This window comes from Falco peregrinus, chromosome 6 (assembly GCF_023634155.1).
Source record: "Falco peregrinus isolate bFalPer1 chromosome 6, bFalPer1.pri, whole genome shotgun sequence".
NCBI classification, from domain to species: domain Eukaryota; kingdom Metazoa; phylum Chordata; class Aves; order Falconiformes; family Falconidae; genus Falco; species Falco peregrinus.
In genome coordinates this window covers 16,859,594-16,875,326 of record NC_073726.1, presented here as the reverse complement: position 1 = coordinate 16,875,326, position 15,733 = coordinate 16,859,594, and the positions used below count along the sequence as shown (strand labels likewise).

At 36.8% G+C, this 15,733-nt stretch overlaps 1 protein-coding gene across 8 annotated transcripts in view; it reads left to right on the top strand.

Annotated features, from left to right (window-relative positions):
* Positions 1-15,733, top strand: part of KMT2E (lysine methyltransferase 2E (inactive)) — a 62,446-nt gene that overhangs the window by 33,815 nt on the left and 12,898 nt on the right. For all 8 annotated transcript variants that reach the window (XM_013304079.3, XM_027795445.2, XM_005243480.4 and 5 more), the window contains 10 exons: positions 360-532; positions 1,762-1,800; positions 3,359-3,571; positions 5,006-5,136; positions 6,204-6,321; positions 6,594-6,703; positions 8,323-8,584; positions 10,661-10,759; positions 12,574-12,738; positions 13,743-14,051. In XM_013304079.3, coding sequence (XP_013159533.2) covers positions 360-532; positions 1,762-1,800; positions 3,359-3,571; positions 5,006-5,136; positions 6,204-6,321; positions 6,594-6,703; positions 8,323-8,584; positions 10,661-10,759; positions 12,574-12,738; positions 13,743-14,051 — 1,619 coding nt within the window. The remainder of the gene's footprint in view (positions 1-359; positions 533-1,761; positions 1,801-3,358; positions 3,572-5,005; positions 5,137-6,203; positions 6,322-6,593; positions 6,704-8,322; positions 8,585-10,660; positions 10,760-12,573; positions 12,739-13,742; positions 14,052-15,733) is intronic.

Sequence of the window (15,733 nt, the reverse complement as noted above, 5' to 3'; positions counted from 1 at the left end):
TCTAAAGCTATATTGCAAGTAAAAGCTATATATAAATGAATGAGTTAGGTTTTTTTTAACCATTTTTGTTCTGATTCTAATTTTGTTTATAATTGAATATGATAATGTAATTCCATTCTTTGGAAGGAATTAATCTGGTATCTTTTACTTATTTGGCGTTACAAACAAACGTCTGTTAATTACCAGCTTCTCATTGGTCATTCATTTTCATGCTGTTGCAACTGTGGGTGAATTTTGCATGTGAGTGCTTGAAGCGTTTGTCAGTATGCATTTTTATATTTTAAAAGCAGGCGTAGAGTAACTAGTGAATGTTCTTTCTGCAGTATTTGATTGTTTACAGGATGTTCTTTGTTTTAAAGATGGGGATACCAGCGCAACAGAGAGTGGTGATGAGGTTCCTGTGGAACTGTATACTGCTTTTCAACATACACCAACTACAATTACTTTAACTCCTACAAGAGTTACAAAAGTCAATGATAAGAAAAGGAAAAAAAGTGGAGAGAAAGAACAGAACATAGCAAAATGTAAAAAAGTAAGTGAATGTAATTTCTCCTTTTATAACTCTGTTACAGGTTATAGCTATGTGACATCTCTTACCAAGAGACACTGGTTTTAAAAATCAGGCTATTATTACTAATAATGTTTTACTACCTGGGTTTAGCTTGAAACGTAATACTCCGCGGTAAATGATACAGTCCTCCCTATCTGTTCCCCGCACCCTTGCTCTTAATTCAAGTTAATGTGTACTAGCCATGAAAGTTCAATTTTACAACTGAGGCAGAATTTGTAAGGAGGAATTGTGTTTACTGGACCACTAGGTATAGTTACAGATTGGGCAGAGCAAGCTTTGGGTACCCAAAGAAGGATTCTCTGTCTGAAAGTTTTCAGTTGGGGTTCTTTTAGGTTCAGAAATACTTGCTGTCAGTTGTCCTGATGTGACTTCGTGCCGATTTATTTGGGTTGAAATTGTGTGGAACTGTACTGTCAGAAAGTTAGCTACTGAACTACTTGAGTAAAAAGGATATTGACATTATACTATTTAGCTATAGGTGTAAACAATGTAACACATGTGAAGACAAATATATTGAAGAAGTAAAGTGCATGGGATTTCCTAAACTTAACCAGTTCCTTTCTGCAGTTCAGTTTCACTGGCTTGGATGATAACTTAAAATTGAAGTCAGAATTAGTTATTGATACCTCTTTGGAAATCTTGACTAAAATGTTTCCTTTGAATGAATAGTTCCGAATGTAAATTTACTATCGCATTCTTCTGTTACCTCCCAACATTGTGTGAGATGTTTGAAAGAATTAAGATTCTGTTGTAGAATTACAAACTTTTTTCAGAAGTTAATGTTATGGGATGTCTGTGACACCTGCTTCCCTTTCCCCTCTTTCCATAAATCGTGAGTGGGCAATTTACAGGTTTATGTGATGGGCATGGGGTATTCTGTAAGTATCTTTTTAGTTTCTTTGCCTTGAGTTCTGAAATTCTAGAGTGATACTGTAACAGGGGAGAAAGGTAGTGGTACCTGGATGACTAGCTCTGACATCCAGTGTGTACTTAGCTTAGAATGCTGAATGGGTTTTTAGAACATGTGTTGTGAGATGTAACCTGTTGCCGCCTTGGGATTTCAATGTAGTTTGTTCTGTTGTTGCCTTCCATGTTTTATTGAAAAGCTGTTAATACATTAATAGATTTTGAATTACTTAAGAGATTTTTGCATGTCCTCCAAAGAAAATAAATACTTACTTTTGTTTCAGGCATTTCGAGAAGGATCCAGGAAATCTTCACGAGTAAAGGTAACATGATTTTGTTTGGGTTTTGTTTTAAACCTTAATTGTACCTTACTTAAATAACACGAAGCATCAAGAGTGCAGTTGGGGCTACACATTAAGCACTAAAATACTCTCAATAAGAAATGTGCTACATACACGTTGTAGTAATTTTAAATTAAGGTATGAGCACTACATCTTTATGTCCTGGGAAGCTAACTGAAATAGTATAGTGTAAATTTTTATTCTGGGAATGCTTGGTTTTCAAGAGCCAGTGGAGGAATTAGGGCTTGTTTTTGCTATGCAAGGGAGTAAATTTGAGTGCACATCTTATTTGAACTTGGTAGCTTCAGCCTTTCATAGCTCTAAGCAGCAAAAGAACGAAGTGGCTATATTGCATTTCAAAGCTAAACTAGCGGTTCTGCTCTGTCATACCTCCATGTATTCATCTGGTGGGACTCTACTCACTAGTGCTGGCATAGTTTAAGGAATCATGTTGGGATGTCTGCTTTGTAATATTTAAGTGTTATAGCAGTCCTTAAATTGTCTGTGAGATAAAAATATGCATGGTTTGAAACTAGGTATCTCCCATAGTTTATTCATCCTTAGGATATATAGAAACAAGTGGGACACAATTTACATTTCAGCTTTATAAGATGTGACTTGCAAATAGTGAAGACACAATTGGGGAAGAAAATCTATTCTGTGCTTTTTGAATATGGTGCTTGTAAGGTTCCATTGCTTTTTTCATGGTTTTCTTAGCATCATACTTTTTAAAATGTTGTTTGTGTGTATGGTTCTCTTGATGAACAAAAGAAATCTGAACAGGTAAATTGAACTGCTGAACTGCTTGCTGTTTTATTATGTTTAATAGTGTCTCTGCTCAGGTGGCTAGAAAAGGGAGCATTGGTTTGCTGCTGCTGTCCGTAAGGAGCATTGGTTGGCTGCAGCCTGGCTGCTGCTTGTGAGGTCTTGGAGGTACTATGGCACTTTCTTTAAAAGTGGAAGGATCTGAAGCACCGCAGAAGAAAATTGTTTAGTGAGGACCAGATAAGGGGAGAAAAATGATCTGTGCAAAGCCTGTAACACTAGAGTCACAACCTTAATGTAGTAGATGTAAGATGTGAAGTTGAAAGGGGAAAATCAGATCTGTTTATTACAGAATGGAAGCTAGAGTTCTTTTGCATATGTTCAGGAAAGTTGAGTAGGCAGGGAGATCTGGCCCTCCAACTCCAGCCCTCCTAGATTCATGATGCAGTGCAGCTGTGGGAGGAAGCAATGTCAGTTTCTATTCTCATCCCACTAAAAGCTAGAATACATATTGAAAGGGGGAATGTATTCCTGAATTTGGGCAGTATTTATGAAATGATGCAATTCCTAAAAGGACAAATGTAATGCTACTGAATTCAACTCAGTGCTTGTGAGTAATGCAGAATTTTATACCAGACTTTTTTTAAAAAAACCCAAACCTTGAACCCATGGCGCACCTTTGCCCTTCGTTATGTGTCTTGTTGTAGACTTGGGTTTTTTTAAATTTTAGTATCTTTTTCTTACCTTGTAATATCTGACCGCTTTTAATTTCTAGGGCTCTGCTCCAGAGATTGATCCTACTGACAGTTCAAACTTCGGATGGGAAACTAAAATCAAGGCGTGGATGGATCGTTATGAAGAAGCAAATAATAACCAGTACAGTGAGGGTGTCCAGAGGGAGGCACAAAAAATAGCTCTGAGATTAGGCAATGGAAATGACAAAAAAGATGTCAGCACCAGCAATCTGATTTTCAAGCCTCCAGTAGAGGTAATGAGCTGTGCCATGTTGTGTTACTGCATGCTGGTTTCGTGCCATGACAAAGATAACTGTTTAGAAGCCTGAAAGGAAAAAAAAAAAAAAAAAAAGGGCAGGAGGGCATACATGTGACACAACTTCACATTCATTTTCTGTATCTAGTCTCACCAGATCTAAGCATTAGAGTTTTAACAGCTTTTTCAGTATTTGTAATTGATTTTTTATACATCCTGTGTCACCCCTGGTTATTTACACTTCCATATCAGCTCTTACAAAAATAGCTAAGGTGTTAGTCTGAGTGTGAACACTGAGTTGTCCTTGGACTGTCTTTTGTGGTGGACATTACACGGTAAACTTTGCTGTTGTTTCTCTGCTCTGTGAGGAGTATCAGGAGTGATTAGAATAGATAGAAGCATTAAAGTTGGAATCTTTTTTTCCTGCTGTGTATATCAACATGTTAATTGTTCACATCTTTCTTAAGGTGTGGTAAGTGTTCTGGATGTTCAGGTACTCAGGATAGAATTTCATTTACTTGTTCATGAAGGCTATTTCTGGTGGTAGGTCATACTTGATACTGATTTTCTTTTTTCTTTTTTTAAACTCATGTGATCCTGTAATTTCTAGTTCATGAAGAAACTGTGTGATGTGTTTTTCCTATCCTTAATATCAATTACTTAACCAGCTTCAAATCAGAGCCACGTAACAGACCTTAGCATTTTGTAGAAGAAATCTCGAGGAGTAGTTACTGTAGCAGATTAATGGAAGCATCTTTGCTGCTTTTCCTCAAAGACCATCATGGCGTATGGGACACCCTCCTTAGAGGAATATCCCTGCTTAGAGAGCCTTTTGCCTACGTAAAGGCCATTTCCTTTTTGATTGGTGATGACAGTTTTGAGAGGTGTGAGTTCACTAATTGTCAGGGTATGTACTGGTTTTTAAGTAAAAGCCGTCCTTCCACCTAAAGACATGAAAATAAATTTGGAAACTCTCAGGATTCTTTTTTTTACTATTGTTGTTTTTTCTAGTCTATTTTTCCTTGAATGAATCATGAACGTCCTTTTATGCCTGCATGTTTTCTTTTGTTTGAAGGAATTAAAGCCTTCTGAAAGTGTTATGTGAAACAATGCAGCAGTTCATGCTAGTAGTGATGGGAGTTAAGTGCACTAGGGGATGTAGTGCTTGAATTGTGAGAACATGAGTGTCTTTTGATTTTCAGGCATGTGCTGGAGAACTAGGGCTAAAGCATCCCTTGAATCTAAATTCATAACTAGTTCTGTTGGCAGGGGAACAGGGCAGTTTGACGAAATCAGTCTGGAGGTTTAATTACAGAAAGGAGGGTGTTTTCATGCAGAATTGTTCAGTAGTTGTGAAAGTATAATCTGCTGTTAACAATAATGGAAAAATAGTTGAAGATGATACTCCATAAATTAACTTCTGTCTTTATAGAGTTACGTGCAAAAAAACAAGAAAATTTTAAAAGCCGCCAAAGACTTGCCTCCTGATGCACTTATTATTGAATACAGAGGGAAGTTCATGCTGAGAGAACAATTCGAAGCTAATGGATATTTCTTTAAAAGGTCTGTTCCAAATATTTTAATAAGGTAACCATTAAAATGCTGTTTTCCCAAACTCTTGCCTTAAGTACAGCTGGGTCTTGGTTGCCAGCAGTGTCTTGCATTTTAATGTTATGTGATTTAAAATAATTGCAGTTGGAATCTGGTCTCCCCCTTCTCTTCCGGATATCCTTACAGATCTGTTCAGGAGTTGGTTTCGTTTTTCTTTGTTCTTCCCTGGTTACAGGATCCTGCATTCTCAGTGGGGTAGTTGTGACCTTAAACCAGAGATTGGCAGGTTCTACCATCCTAAAATAATTCAGAAGGTAATGGCAAAGATGTTCTCTTTTGTGAGAGAACTAGATTTTAAACCCATCAGGCTGAGAATGGAATTGGACACAGGTCAACTGGGGGCAGATTTTGCTGCTGGAGTTCTCTAGTTGGTTAAGTTCCTGAGCTATGCATGGCTGCTGCTTCTTCCTGTGGATCAGTTTCAGTGCTGGCATTAACTGCACAGACATGCAATACTATTGGAGGAGATAAAACGCAGAAGTTTTGCTCTGTAAAGATGGAGGGATTCCTTGACACTTGTAATAGAAGAACTTAAAGCACACATTAGCAAAGTGTTTAGATGCCCCTTTTCTTGAGGAGGGTTGGGTGCTAGTGATACTGCAGATGTTAGGCAGGGATGTGGAGGTGTTAATATTTTTTTTTGGATGACTCTGAGGCACCTAAATCTCTACCTGAGTTTCCTTCTAGGAGGTGCCATAAGAAAAGCTTAAGAAAGATGAAAAATCTTAACCTTTTTTCTTCCACATTAAGTGCTTGCCATGTTATTGTTCCTCCCTTTAGATCCTTTGCAGAAGAATTATATTCAGGGCTGTAACTCTGACTTTGAGTATTCTGAGAACTAGAGAATGTACCAGTTACAGTCCTGAAGCTTAAATTACAAACATGTCATTCTCGGATTAACCCACAAATTTGGTGTAGCATGCCAAACATCATGTTACAAAACTAACTGATGTGAAGAGTAAGTGATACGTAACATGTTTAAAAATTATAAACCCCTGGTTTTCTTGCATCTTTTTCAGGCCATACCCATTTGTTTTGTTTTACTCCAAATTCCATGGGCTAGAAATGTGTGTTGATGCAAGGACTTTTGGAAATGAAGCTCGATTCATCAGGCGTTCATGTACGCCAAATGCAGAGGTGAGCATATACATAAAGGTAAAGTAGGCTTTATTTACTTAGAAGTCTCCTTTTCCTTGAGTGTCCCAACTGATAATTTGAGCAATCCCTGTAATTTCTGTACAGGCACTTAAAAAAACCCCCAAACAGACAACCAAACACCCCCACCCCCCCCCCCCCACCCCCCCCCCACCCCACCCCCACCCCCCCCCCCCCCCCCCCCGAAAACAAAAACCACTTCCCAAAGTACTTCATGATTTCATTATAATATAGTTATGTTCTCTTGCATGTAGGTGAGGCACGTAATTGAAGATGGAACAATTCATCTTTATATTTACTCCATCCATAACATTCCAAAGGGAGCAGAGATTACTATAGCATTTGATTTTGATTATGGAAATTGGTAAGTATTTGAGCATGCTGTTCTAAAATACATCTACTGCATTGCAGTTCAGAGTGGCTTTGTTCTTACATCATTTGCTTTCTTGCATGCTCTAATAACACAGAGCTCCTTAAGCACTGTATTTACAATGAACAGAGTGTGTGTGGGCAGGGTTTCTTTGGTATTTGTATTTACTGCGTATCTGTTGCCGTTTTCAGCAATGTTGCAGTTACTTGTAAATGATGTGGAAAACGTGCGAACTTAGGTGAATATGAATAAAGATGTACTATGAGAATTCATTGTGTGTAGGTGTCCCATAGTGTGGGGAGAGTAGAGGGAAGAAAATGTAGAATTATACAGTAATGCCCTATTTATTGCAGAGTGCCTCTGTAGCATAACTTCAGGAAGACAGTGTCTGTGGAATTTAGTTATAAGTTGTGTTTGATATATGATTAAGAGTGTTCACATACACTGAATGCTTAGTGCCTTAGATTCTATAACCTGTTACACGTCTTCCTGAATATAACTGCTGCTCCGTTGATAAATTGGGGAAAGCTCTAGTAAACTGTTGACATTGTAAGCATTGTTTTGAAATGGTAAAGGAAATAATTCATGAAGTTCTGTTCACGTATATAGGGACTGTTATTCAAACTCTTTGAAATCTGATGGCAAAGTAAGGCCTTTGAGTGGTACGATCTAGTAATGGTTTCTCTTGGCTCGTAGGAAATGTTCTAGGGTATAGGTGCATAGTGCAGGAACCCCTAGGCTAACACTAACCTTGGAAACTGAGGCAATGGAGAGCTTATTTTTATATGTGCACTTGGTTGTGTACAGAAGCAGTCCAGTTGTTTTGCAACACCAAGGTAATGCGCTTTTCTGTGGTCTGCTCGTAGTTCAGCTTGGATGCTGTGTGGTCATGCCTTCACTACTTCTGGACCTGAAGTATTTATGTCCAAAGAGTACTATTTGTATTAATCAGTTTGGGTTCGGTTGAGCTTAAGTCACCTTACACTCTCAGGTGTTGTAGACACTCCTACATGCCTCACATGAAGACAACCTGAAAAACTGCCTGATTGGTAGGGTTTTTTTGGGGCGGTTATTTCTCCTTTTAGAAGTATGTAGTAATTGTGTTTAGTACCTGCAGCTGAAGCCTGTGTAAGTTGAATGTGTTTGAATAACATTCCTACGTACCCAAGTGGAATTTAAAATTGTACGAAGTGCCTCTGAATTCTTGCCGGTGTGCTTGTTCTGTGAATTGTCTACTGTCTTTGTGTAAAGCAAGAACATTGTGCCTTTGATGCATATCTTGATCTCTTTAATGTGGTAGCTATATTTCCATCCAGGATATACCAAGGTTTTAGATGTCTTCCATCTTTTAAGCAAATACTAACCTTGAATTTAAAGGAATTTCATGTGGCAAACAGCCCCAAATTCTGTTAACCTAACCAGTATATGTTTTTTTGAATTACAGTGGTATTGTATATCTTGGTGCAAATGAGTCAGCTGCTTTTTATATGGTTAACTTGCATAATAGCAAATGTTTAATGTGAAATGTGCCTGCTTGTGTAAATTAGTATTGAAAAGTCTCATTGCTGTACAGCCTAATCAAAATATGCCTTCTTGCATTTAATTACTTCTAGTAAATACAAAGTGGATTGTGCTTGCCTCAAAGAAAATCCTGAATGTCCAGTTCTCAGACGTTCGGAGCCTACAGAAAACATCAACACTGGATATGAAACCAGAAGGAAAAAGGGCAAGAAGGAGAAAGATATTTCAAGAGAAAAAGAGACTCAAAATCAGAACATCACATTGGACTGTGAGGGAGCAGCCACCAAAATGAAAATTGCAGATAATAAACAGAGGAAGCTCTCTCCCCTCAGGCTGTCCATTTCTAATAATCAGGTATTCATACAAAAGATGATCAGAAAGAAAAGCTAAATACAAATACTCTCCATTTGTAGTTACTAAAGGAATTTGAAAAGTCCTGAAAAGGGGTATGGAGATTTATCAGAAATCCTAAGGATGGATAAATTGTTTAGAATTTTTTTTTATACTATTCTCAGTTTTCCTTAATATTTGATATGTTGGTTTCCATACCAGTTTTAACTATAATGTTTCCTCTGAATTTCTTGGAGGATCTCTAATGTAAAAGCCTCATGTTCACACTTTCAGGAGCTCCCAGTCCATCCTGAAGTGCCTTTAGCTTAGTTGCATGTTACTCAGAGTAGTATTTTAAACTCAGCAATAAGTAGCCCTGCCCTATAAAAAATAAAACTTCAACCCACAGTATTAAGTGTTTGCTGGAGCTCTTGTTAAATAGAGCTCTGCAGCTCTATTAAATAGTTCGGGGCGTTGGGAGGAGGATGGTGTGTGTTGAAGCTAAATACTGGATAATAGGTAGATAGTATAGTAAAGCCACCTGGTAATATACCATGGTAATAAATTTTGTATTAGTCTTTCTTTTAATATGTCATTTCAAAAGAAATATTGAGAGGTCTGTGAGATTAATTATTAACATAATTTTGCAGACAGATTATTAACATGAGCAGATGGCTACCTTAGTAACTATCAATCTTCTCTTTCTTTTTGAGGGTGGTGATTTTTTTTTTTTTTTTTCCCCTTACATGATGGTTTTTGATGATGCTTTGGGATAGAGAGGAAGGAGTTATTCTGGGAGGGAGCCATTTCCTGGTTCTTCTAACATTACTTAGGAGTAAAGGAAATAAGATGAAATTGAACATAGTGACACTCAGTTTTCATAAAATTATTAAATTTTTCTGGGGTTTTAGTAGCTAAATAGCTTAAAAGTGCTTGGAAGTCCAGAAAGCATGGCATGTGACTGTTAGAAATTATGATCTCCAGAGAGGCAACGCTTAAACTTTTATCATCTTAATTGATTTTTAAAAAAATTGTTTGGGTGGTTTTTTGTTTTTAACAAGTGATAACTGGTATCTTCTTCTGAGCTTTTAATGTACTATACAGTGCTTATATAGAACAGTCACAGGAGAACTATTGTTTTTCAAAACTGAGCTTGAAATGGTAGGAATTGTGAGAATAAAGCTGTTAAAATGTGTGTGTAAACACAGAAGCCAGTCATCAGATTTTTTTCCTGGGGTAAAATACGTAATGCTAACCAAAGAAGGAGTATGGGGAAACTATAAATGTACTTTCAAGACAAATATTAAAAAAACCTTTTATGTAAAAGTGAAATTGCATATAGGACTAATGAACACTTAACTCTTTTCAAAGTTACTGTTTCATGGTTGGGTTTGGGTCAGTTTTTTAATTGGGGGTTTTTGTGTGTGTGGTTTTTAGTTTGGTTTTGTTGTTGTTTTGGGGTTTTTTAACAGAAAACCATTATTAGTTAGCTAACTCTTGTGTTTCCTTATGGTATGGCACTGTTGTATTGTGTAGTGAGACTTAAAATTGAAAATCTGACCTTAATAGAACAGTTCTTAGCTGAAAAGAACTTCTGTGTAATTGTTAACGTCTCCTTTGGCACTTACTCTATTTCAGTAAAACAGATTTTATTCTATTTCAATATTTTTTTATTTTTTTCATGGGTATGTAATGTAAAGCTCATAATTCTTTAACTGATTATAAAGTGGCTAGGACAGTGGCCGTGTTAGTGCCCAGAAGTTTCTGTTGGTTTGGAGGTTTAATTCTGATTATTTTTTGTTGTTGTTGGTTGATGGGGTGGGGGAGTGGGCATGGATCCCCAAAATTTCAATAAGATCAGTATGCTGAAAAAAAGATACAGATGCTCAGAATGGAAAAGATCTAGTCAGCTGATTATGTTTACAGGTTTATACAAAGGTACAAGTGGTTGTTAGGTTTTTTTACATTTTTGTCTTCATTTATTGGCTTGGTTACTTTTGACGTAGTGATCTGAGGATTCTTAGTTCTGTGCAGCTTTTAGTTTTCCCTGGTTTGCAAGATTAGTAGGGCTTCTGTAAAGCAGTCATTTCTGTCTTTCAGGAGCCAGACTTTATTGACGATATAGAAGAAAAAACTCCCATTAGCAATGAAGTAGAAATGGAATCAGAGGAGCAGATTGCAGAAAGGAAAAGGAAGATGGTAAGTTGGGAAGCAAGTAGCTGCCTAAAGTTGTCATTAAGTCTTAGTGACACCTGCTCTTCTCATGCTAATTACTACCTTTTTGTAGGCTTGTAGAATGTGAGTGTATATGAAGTCAGATCCTCACATGAACTTCAACTTAAAATGCAAGGCTTGCTATTTGATAGCATTTAATGTGGCTTGATCATTGCTTTGTGACAGAAGCCTGCTTTTATCTTCAAATGTGTGTAATTTTTTATTGCCTTTTAAAAAATATTGTAGAAAATCTAGATTTCTTTGCTCTTTATTATTGCTTGTTATTTGTAGTGGCCATTTTTATAGATAGCATTGGGGTCAGGATTTTTGCCTTACTAATTATTTGAGTTCCCATCTTCCAAATCCTCAGAAGTCCTAATTTTGAGAGGTTGGTAGCACAATGTTACGGAACTGGCATTTTAGAATTCTGTTAGGTGTTCAAAATTTGAGATACTGAAATTACTAGTTAAAATCTTAGCCAAGTTATTTAATGAAATACTAATACTTGGAACTTTCATTTTATTGTTCACGCTCACAGAACTTCTGATAAGTAGAGTTCAAGGTGGCACCAAAACTGTCTGCATCTGCCCAGAACTTAATAAGAAAATGAAGGGGCTAGGGGCATACATTCCTTTTGGTCAGTATTTTCTGCAGTCTTGTCAGTATCAAAATTGATGAGACGTGTTTATTAGACATCAGAAAATAAAATCTGCTCAAGTAAAATGTATATTTTAATACAAGACCTGAAGAGTGACAGCATGAGCTGTGATACTATCAAACAATGGTGTCTCGTCGTGGTTTTGAGGAATGATTCTCATCACACTGTTGGATGTGTTAGTTTTGCTCCAGAGTATGTGCTGGCTTTTTTTTTTTTTGTTGGCACGTCTTAATAAAATGAAGCTCTCTGTGGAACTTCGCTACAGCAGAGTTGCTGTAGTAAAGTTGTAATTAGTACTCTAGCGCTGTTATGAGGATGGTGAATAGTTGCAAGTTCGTATTTTACCAAGCAGAGGCAGGTTGAGTTGCAAAACAAAATTGCCAGAACAAAATCATTCGCTTATATGACCGATACGTTTGCAGGTATTCCTTCTTTGATACAAACACATCGTTGCTGTCAATGCACTGTTGAGCTACAGATGTTATATAAAAAAGAATTTATAATAAAGCCCCCAGTTCTGCCACCTCTGTATTGTCTTAGCAGAGCTCTGTGCAGATGGAATCTGCCTCTATGCAGCACTAGAACCTGAATTACAGATAGACAGAAAACTAGCTTCTCTGTGTGACCGTATGTTACCTTGTTTTGAAATGGTGATTCTTGGATGTTGATTGTATGTTTTGATGTAGCTTGTGACACTTGGAAAATTGGGTCAGGGGGTAATGCTTTCTGTTGCTTCATACATGTATTAGTATTTCATATCTTTCTCATCGTTAGCATTTTATTGTTTTTGACTACATGCAAGTAAGTGGCTCAGAGCTACATGTTATTTTTATGCTTTTAGGTGAGTGATTTACTAGTAAATTATATTTTTAGTAATTCTTAATCTTAAATCCAAAGCAGGACAATCTTCTTGGGTATGAATGCCAGCCTTTCTTCAGAACTCTGTAATAATTGCAGTCACTGTAACATCTCCCTTTCCTTTGAGAGCTTCTGCTGAAATTGATATCCATGTCAACATACACTGAACATGTTCTGAACTACTTGGGGGTGGGGGGGGTGGGGGGGTGGAGAGAGTATGTATGTATTTACATATGTGAAAGATTGACTGAAACTTTATCATGATTATTATTAAATCCATCAGACAAGAGAAGAACGGAAAATGGAAGCTATCCTGCAAGCTTTTGCCAGACTAGAAAAAAGAGAAAAGAGAAGAGAACAGGCTTTGGAAAGAATCAGCACAGCAAAAACTGAGGTTAAATCAGAATGCAAGGAAGCACAGATTCTCAATGACACTGAATTTATTCAGGTAGTTATCTGGAACTTTATTTTAAAGCTAGTTTTTAACATGGCATATTTTATCGGTTTGGATGTTGAGCTGTGCTTCCTAAGATATATGCCATTTTTCCCCCCTCTGAACTCAAAGATACTTGATCAAAATCTGTATAGCTCTTTGACATTATATTCCATTAGCTCATTTTTTTCCCCAAGAAAATATGTATAGAATTCGTTTGAGGAATTCTAGTTACAGTAGTTTATGCAAACGTGGACACATGCACACCAGCTCTGTAATGCAGTCTCTCTTAGAAGTTCAGGATAGGAGGCATTTACCAATGTTGACTTCAGTCACAGGAGGTGCATTTCCTTAGGCACCCTCCGTAACCAGTGGAGAACAACTTGCTGCTTCAGTGGCTTACTCAGGAGTAGATTATAATCCTTTCTTTTCTTTTAAAGGCAAGGGGTTATTAAGGTGTAGTTTGTTCTGAGTTCTTGCAGATGATACTTAATGTTTCATAAACAGTTTTTTACTCTGTTGCTGGATGCTAGTATGCTTCTTACTTGCAAATACTCCTGCGGGTTCTCAGGTCAGGTTGTTTCCCTGGGTAATTTCTGTCAGCATGCTGTCACAAAAGGTACTTGGCAGTGCTAAACGCGTAGTAAACTATAAATTGCAGAAAGGATATTGGATGGGAAGAGATAATGTTGTAAGTAGCTGATTTCTACCTTATGGATGAATGAATGTGGTATGGCAGTTCTTTACACAAATCTGTGGTGATCTAACCACTGATAGGTGTGCATGAATACTCTGCCAATGGTATAGCAGGTGCTTGGGAGGAAAATACAGGAAGTATTGCAGTTTGCCTTGAAGTAGGATAGAAATATTATCGCTGAAGTATTTTCGTTCTAAAAATTAAAATGGGATAAAGACTTTTTAGACCTGTAAAGGAAGGGGGAACTGACATTTTGTTTTAAGAAGATAATGTAGCTTTCATGTGTATGGGGTCTGTTTACTAGACTTCTGTTTTGTACCAGGAACCAGCAAAAGAAGAAACTGCCACCAAGCCTACCCCAGCCAAAGTTAATAGAGCTAAACAGAGGAAAAGCTTCTCACGGAGTAGAACTCACATTGGGCAGCAGCGTAGACGACACAGAACTGTCAGCATGTGTTCAGATATCCAGCCATCTTCTCCTGACGTGGAAGTAACTTCACAACATCATGAAACTGAGAATGCTGCACTGGTAGCTGAGCCTGAAACAGAAACTGTTGTTACAGAAATGGTTACTGAAACGGAAGCTCCAGCACTTAGTAAATGCCCTACTAAGTATCCTAAAACAAAGAAGGTATGTCTCCGAAGGGATGGGGAAAAGAGGATGGACTTTTAAAAAAAAAAAACCTATAGGTTGCTGCATCAGTATGCAACTATATATAGATTTTTAAAAAAGAACCTTTGACTTGTTTCTTTAAATCACTATTACGTGATTTTTTTTTTTTTAGCTACTCACTGGTAATAAATTAAGACATTAAAAAAGGTATGTGCAAGATCCATTGGTAGAAGTTATTTTTGATTTTAAGAGACTTCCAAAATACATCTTTCAGAACACTTTTAGAACAACTGTTTTCTAAGGGAAGTACTTTCTAAATGGGCTGAAATAAATTACGTTTTTGATACGTATACTAAGTGGTTAATTTAAGAGGAAAAGAACAGAAATAAAAAGTTGAGTTTCCTTTCTTTGTTCATCATATGCTTTAGAAAGTATTTTAATGGTAGCAAACAGTATCTTAAAGGAAATCATTAACTTCTAATACTTCGGAGATGTCTTTTTCTAAAGTGAATGGATTTAAACACTCAGATTTATCTGCATGTTTGGAAGGACGATTCTTTAGTACTTTGTTTTAATTTTTTTATTATTGGAGTGCATTGCAGAAGGCTTTAAGAAATGCCTCAACATTTAAAGACACTTGAAAAAAATCTTAAAATCAGCAAGTGTGAATAAAGTAGTAAAACTTACTGCTTAAAAATTCTACAGACTGCACTCAAAAGTGACTTTTTTTCAGTGTGCTTTACAAGTTCTGAAAACTATTCTGTGGAGGGGAGGGAGGAGAGGAAGTCATAGGTTGAAACTTCTTCCGAAATAAACAGTAAAAATTTCAGGATGGTTTGATCTTAACCCCCCCAAACATACTTAACTTAAATATTTATTTATTTTCCCCACGAGGCACCTGAGTCATCCTGTAACACTGCTTATTGCATCGTTATTAAATTCTTGTGAGAATGGAGACGAGAATCTTTTTTCCTTTTTATGTATGGCATAGCAAAAAAGAAGGAAGATACAGAAGTCTGAGTTTCACTGCACTTTTTTGCTGTTTCATAGTATTGAGGATAAATGCCTATGAAATGCCTTCTTGTATTGTACCCAGTGTACCATGTGTGGACAAAATCCTGCTTTAAAAATGAATTAATAAATATAAATAGGTTTGTAAAAGACTAGCAACTTCAAATATTAGTATGATATGAAGGCTTTAATACAGATCATAATAATATATTTAATGTGCTGGGTTTGGATGTCCTTAGCTTTATTTAAACATCATAAAATTTAGGAGGTTAGTCTGTATCTGTTAATAGGAACCAAAATCCACTGGCATGTTTTTAAAACCCCCTGAACTAGCTAGGAGAGAATTCCTCTTTTTGAACAGGTGTGCCTTAGTAAATGTGTTGTAACTTAATATAACTACAATAGTGAATAATGTTCAAGGCATCTGCCTGACATGTTGACTGAAGCACAGTCCTGACAGTACAGAAGTCTGAGGAGTTTACTTTAACTTTGTTCTATTAATGTTACATTACTACTCCTCAGCTTAGGTGCTTGGGCATAAGTTTAAAATTTGTCTTGGAATTCTGTTACTAAATTTATACTGTAAGTATAGTTGATCTGGGCTCTTGTATATTCAGTGAGACTTAAATAAAAGAACTAGATGTTAGTTTACAACAAACAAATCAAACCCAAAAAGCAAAACCCCCAAA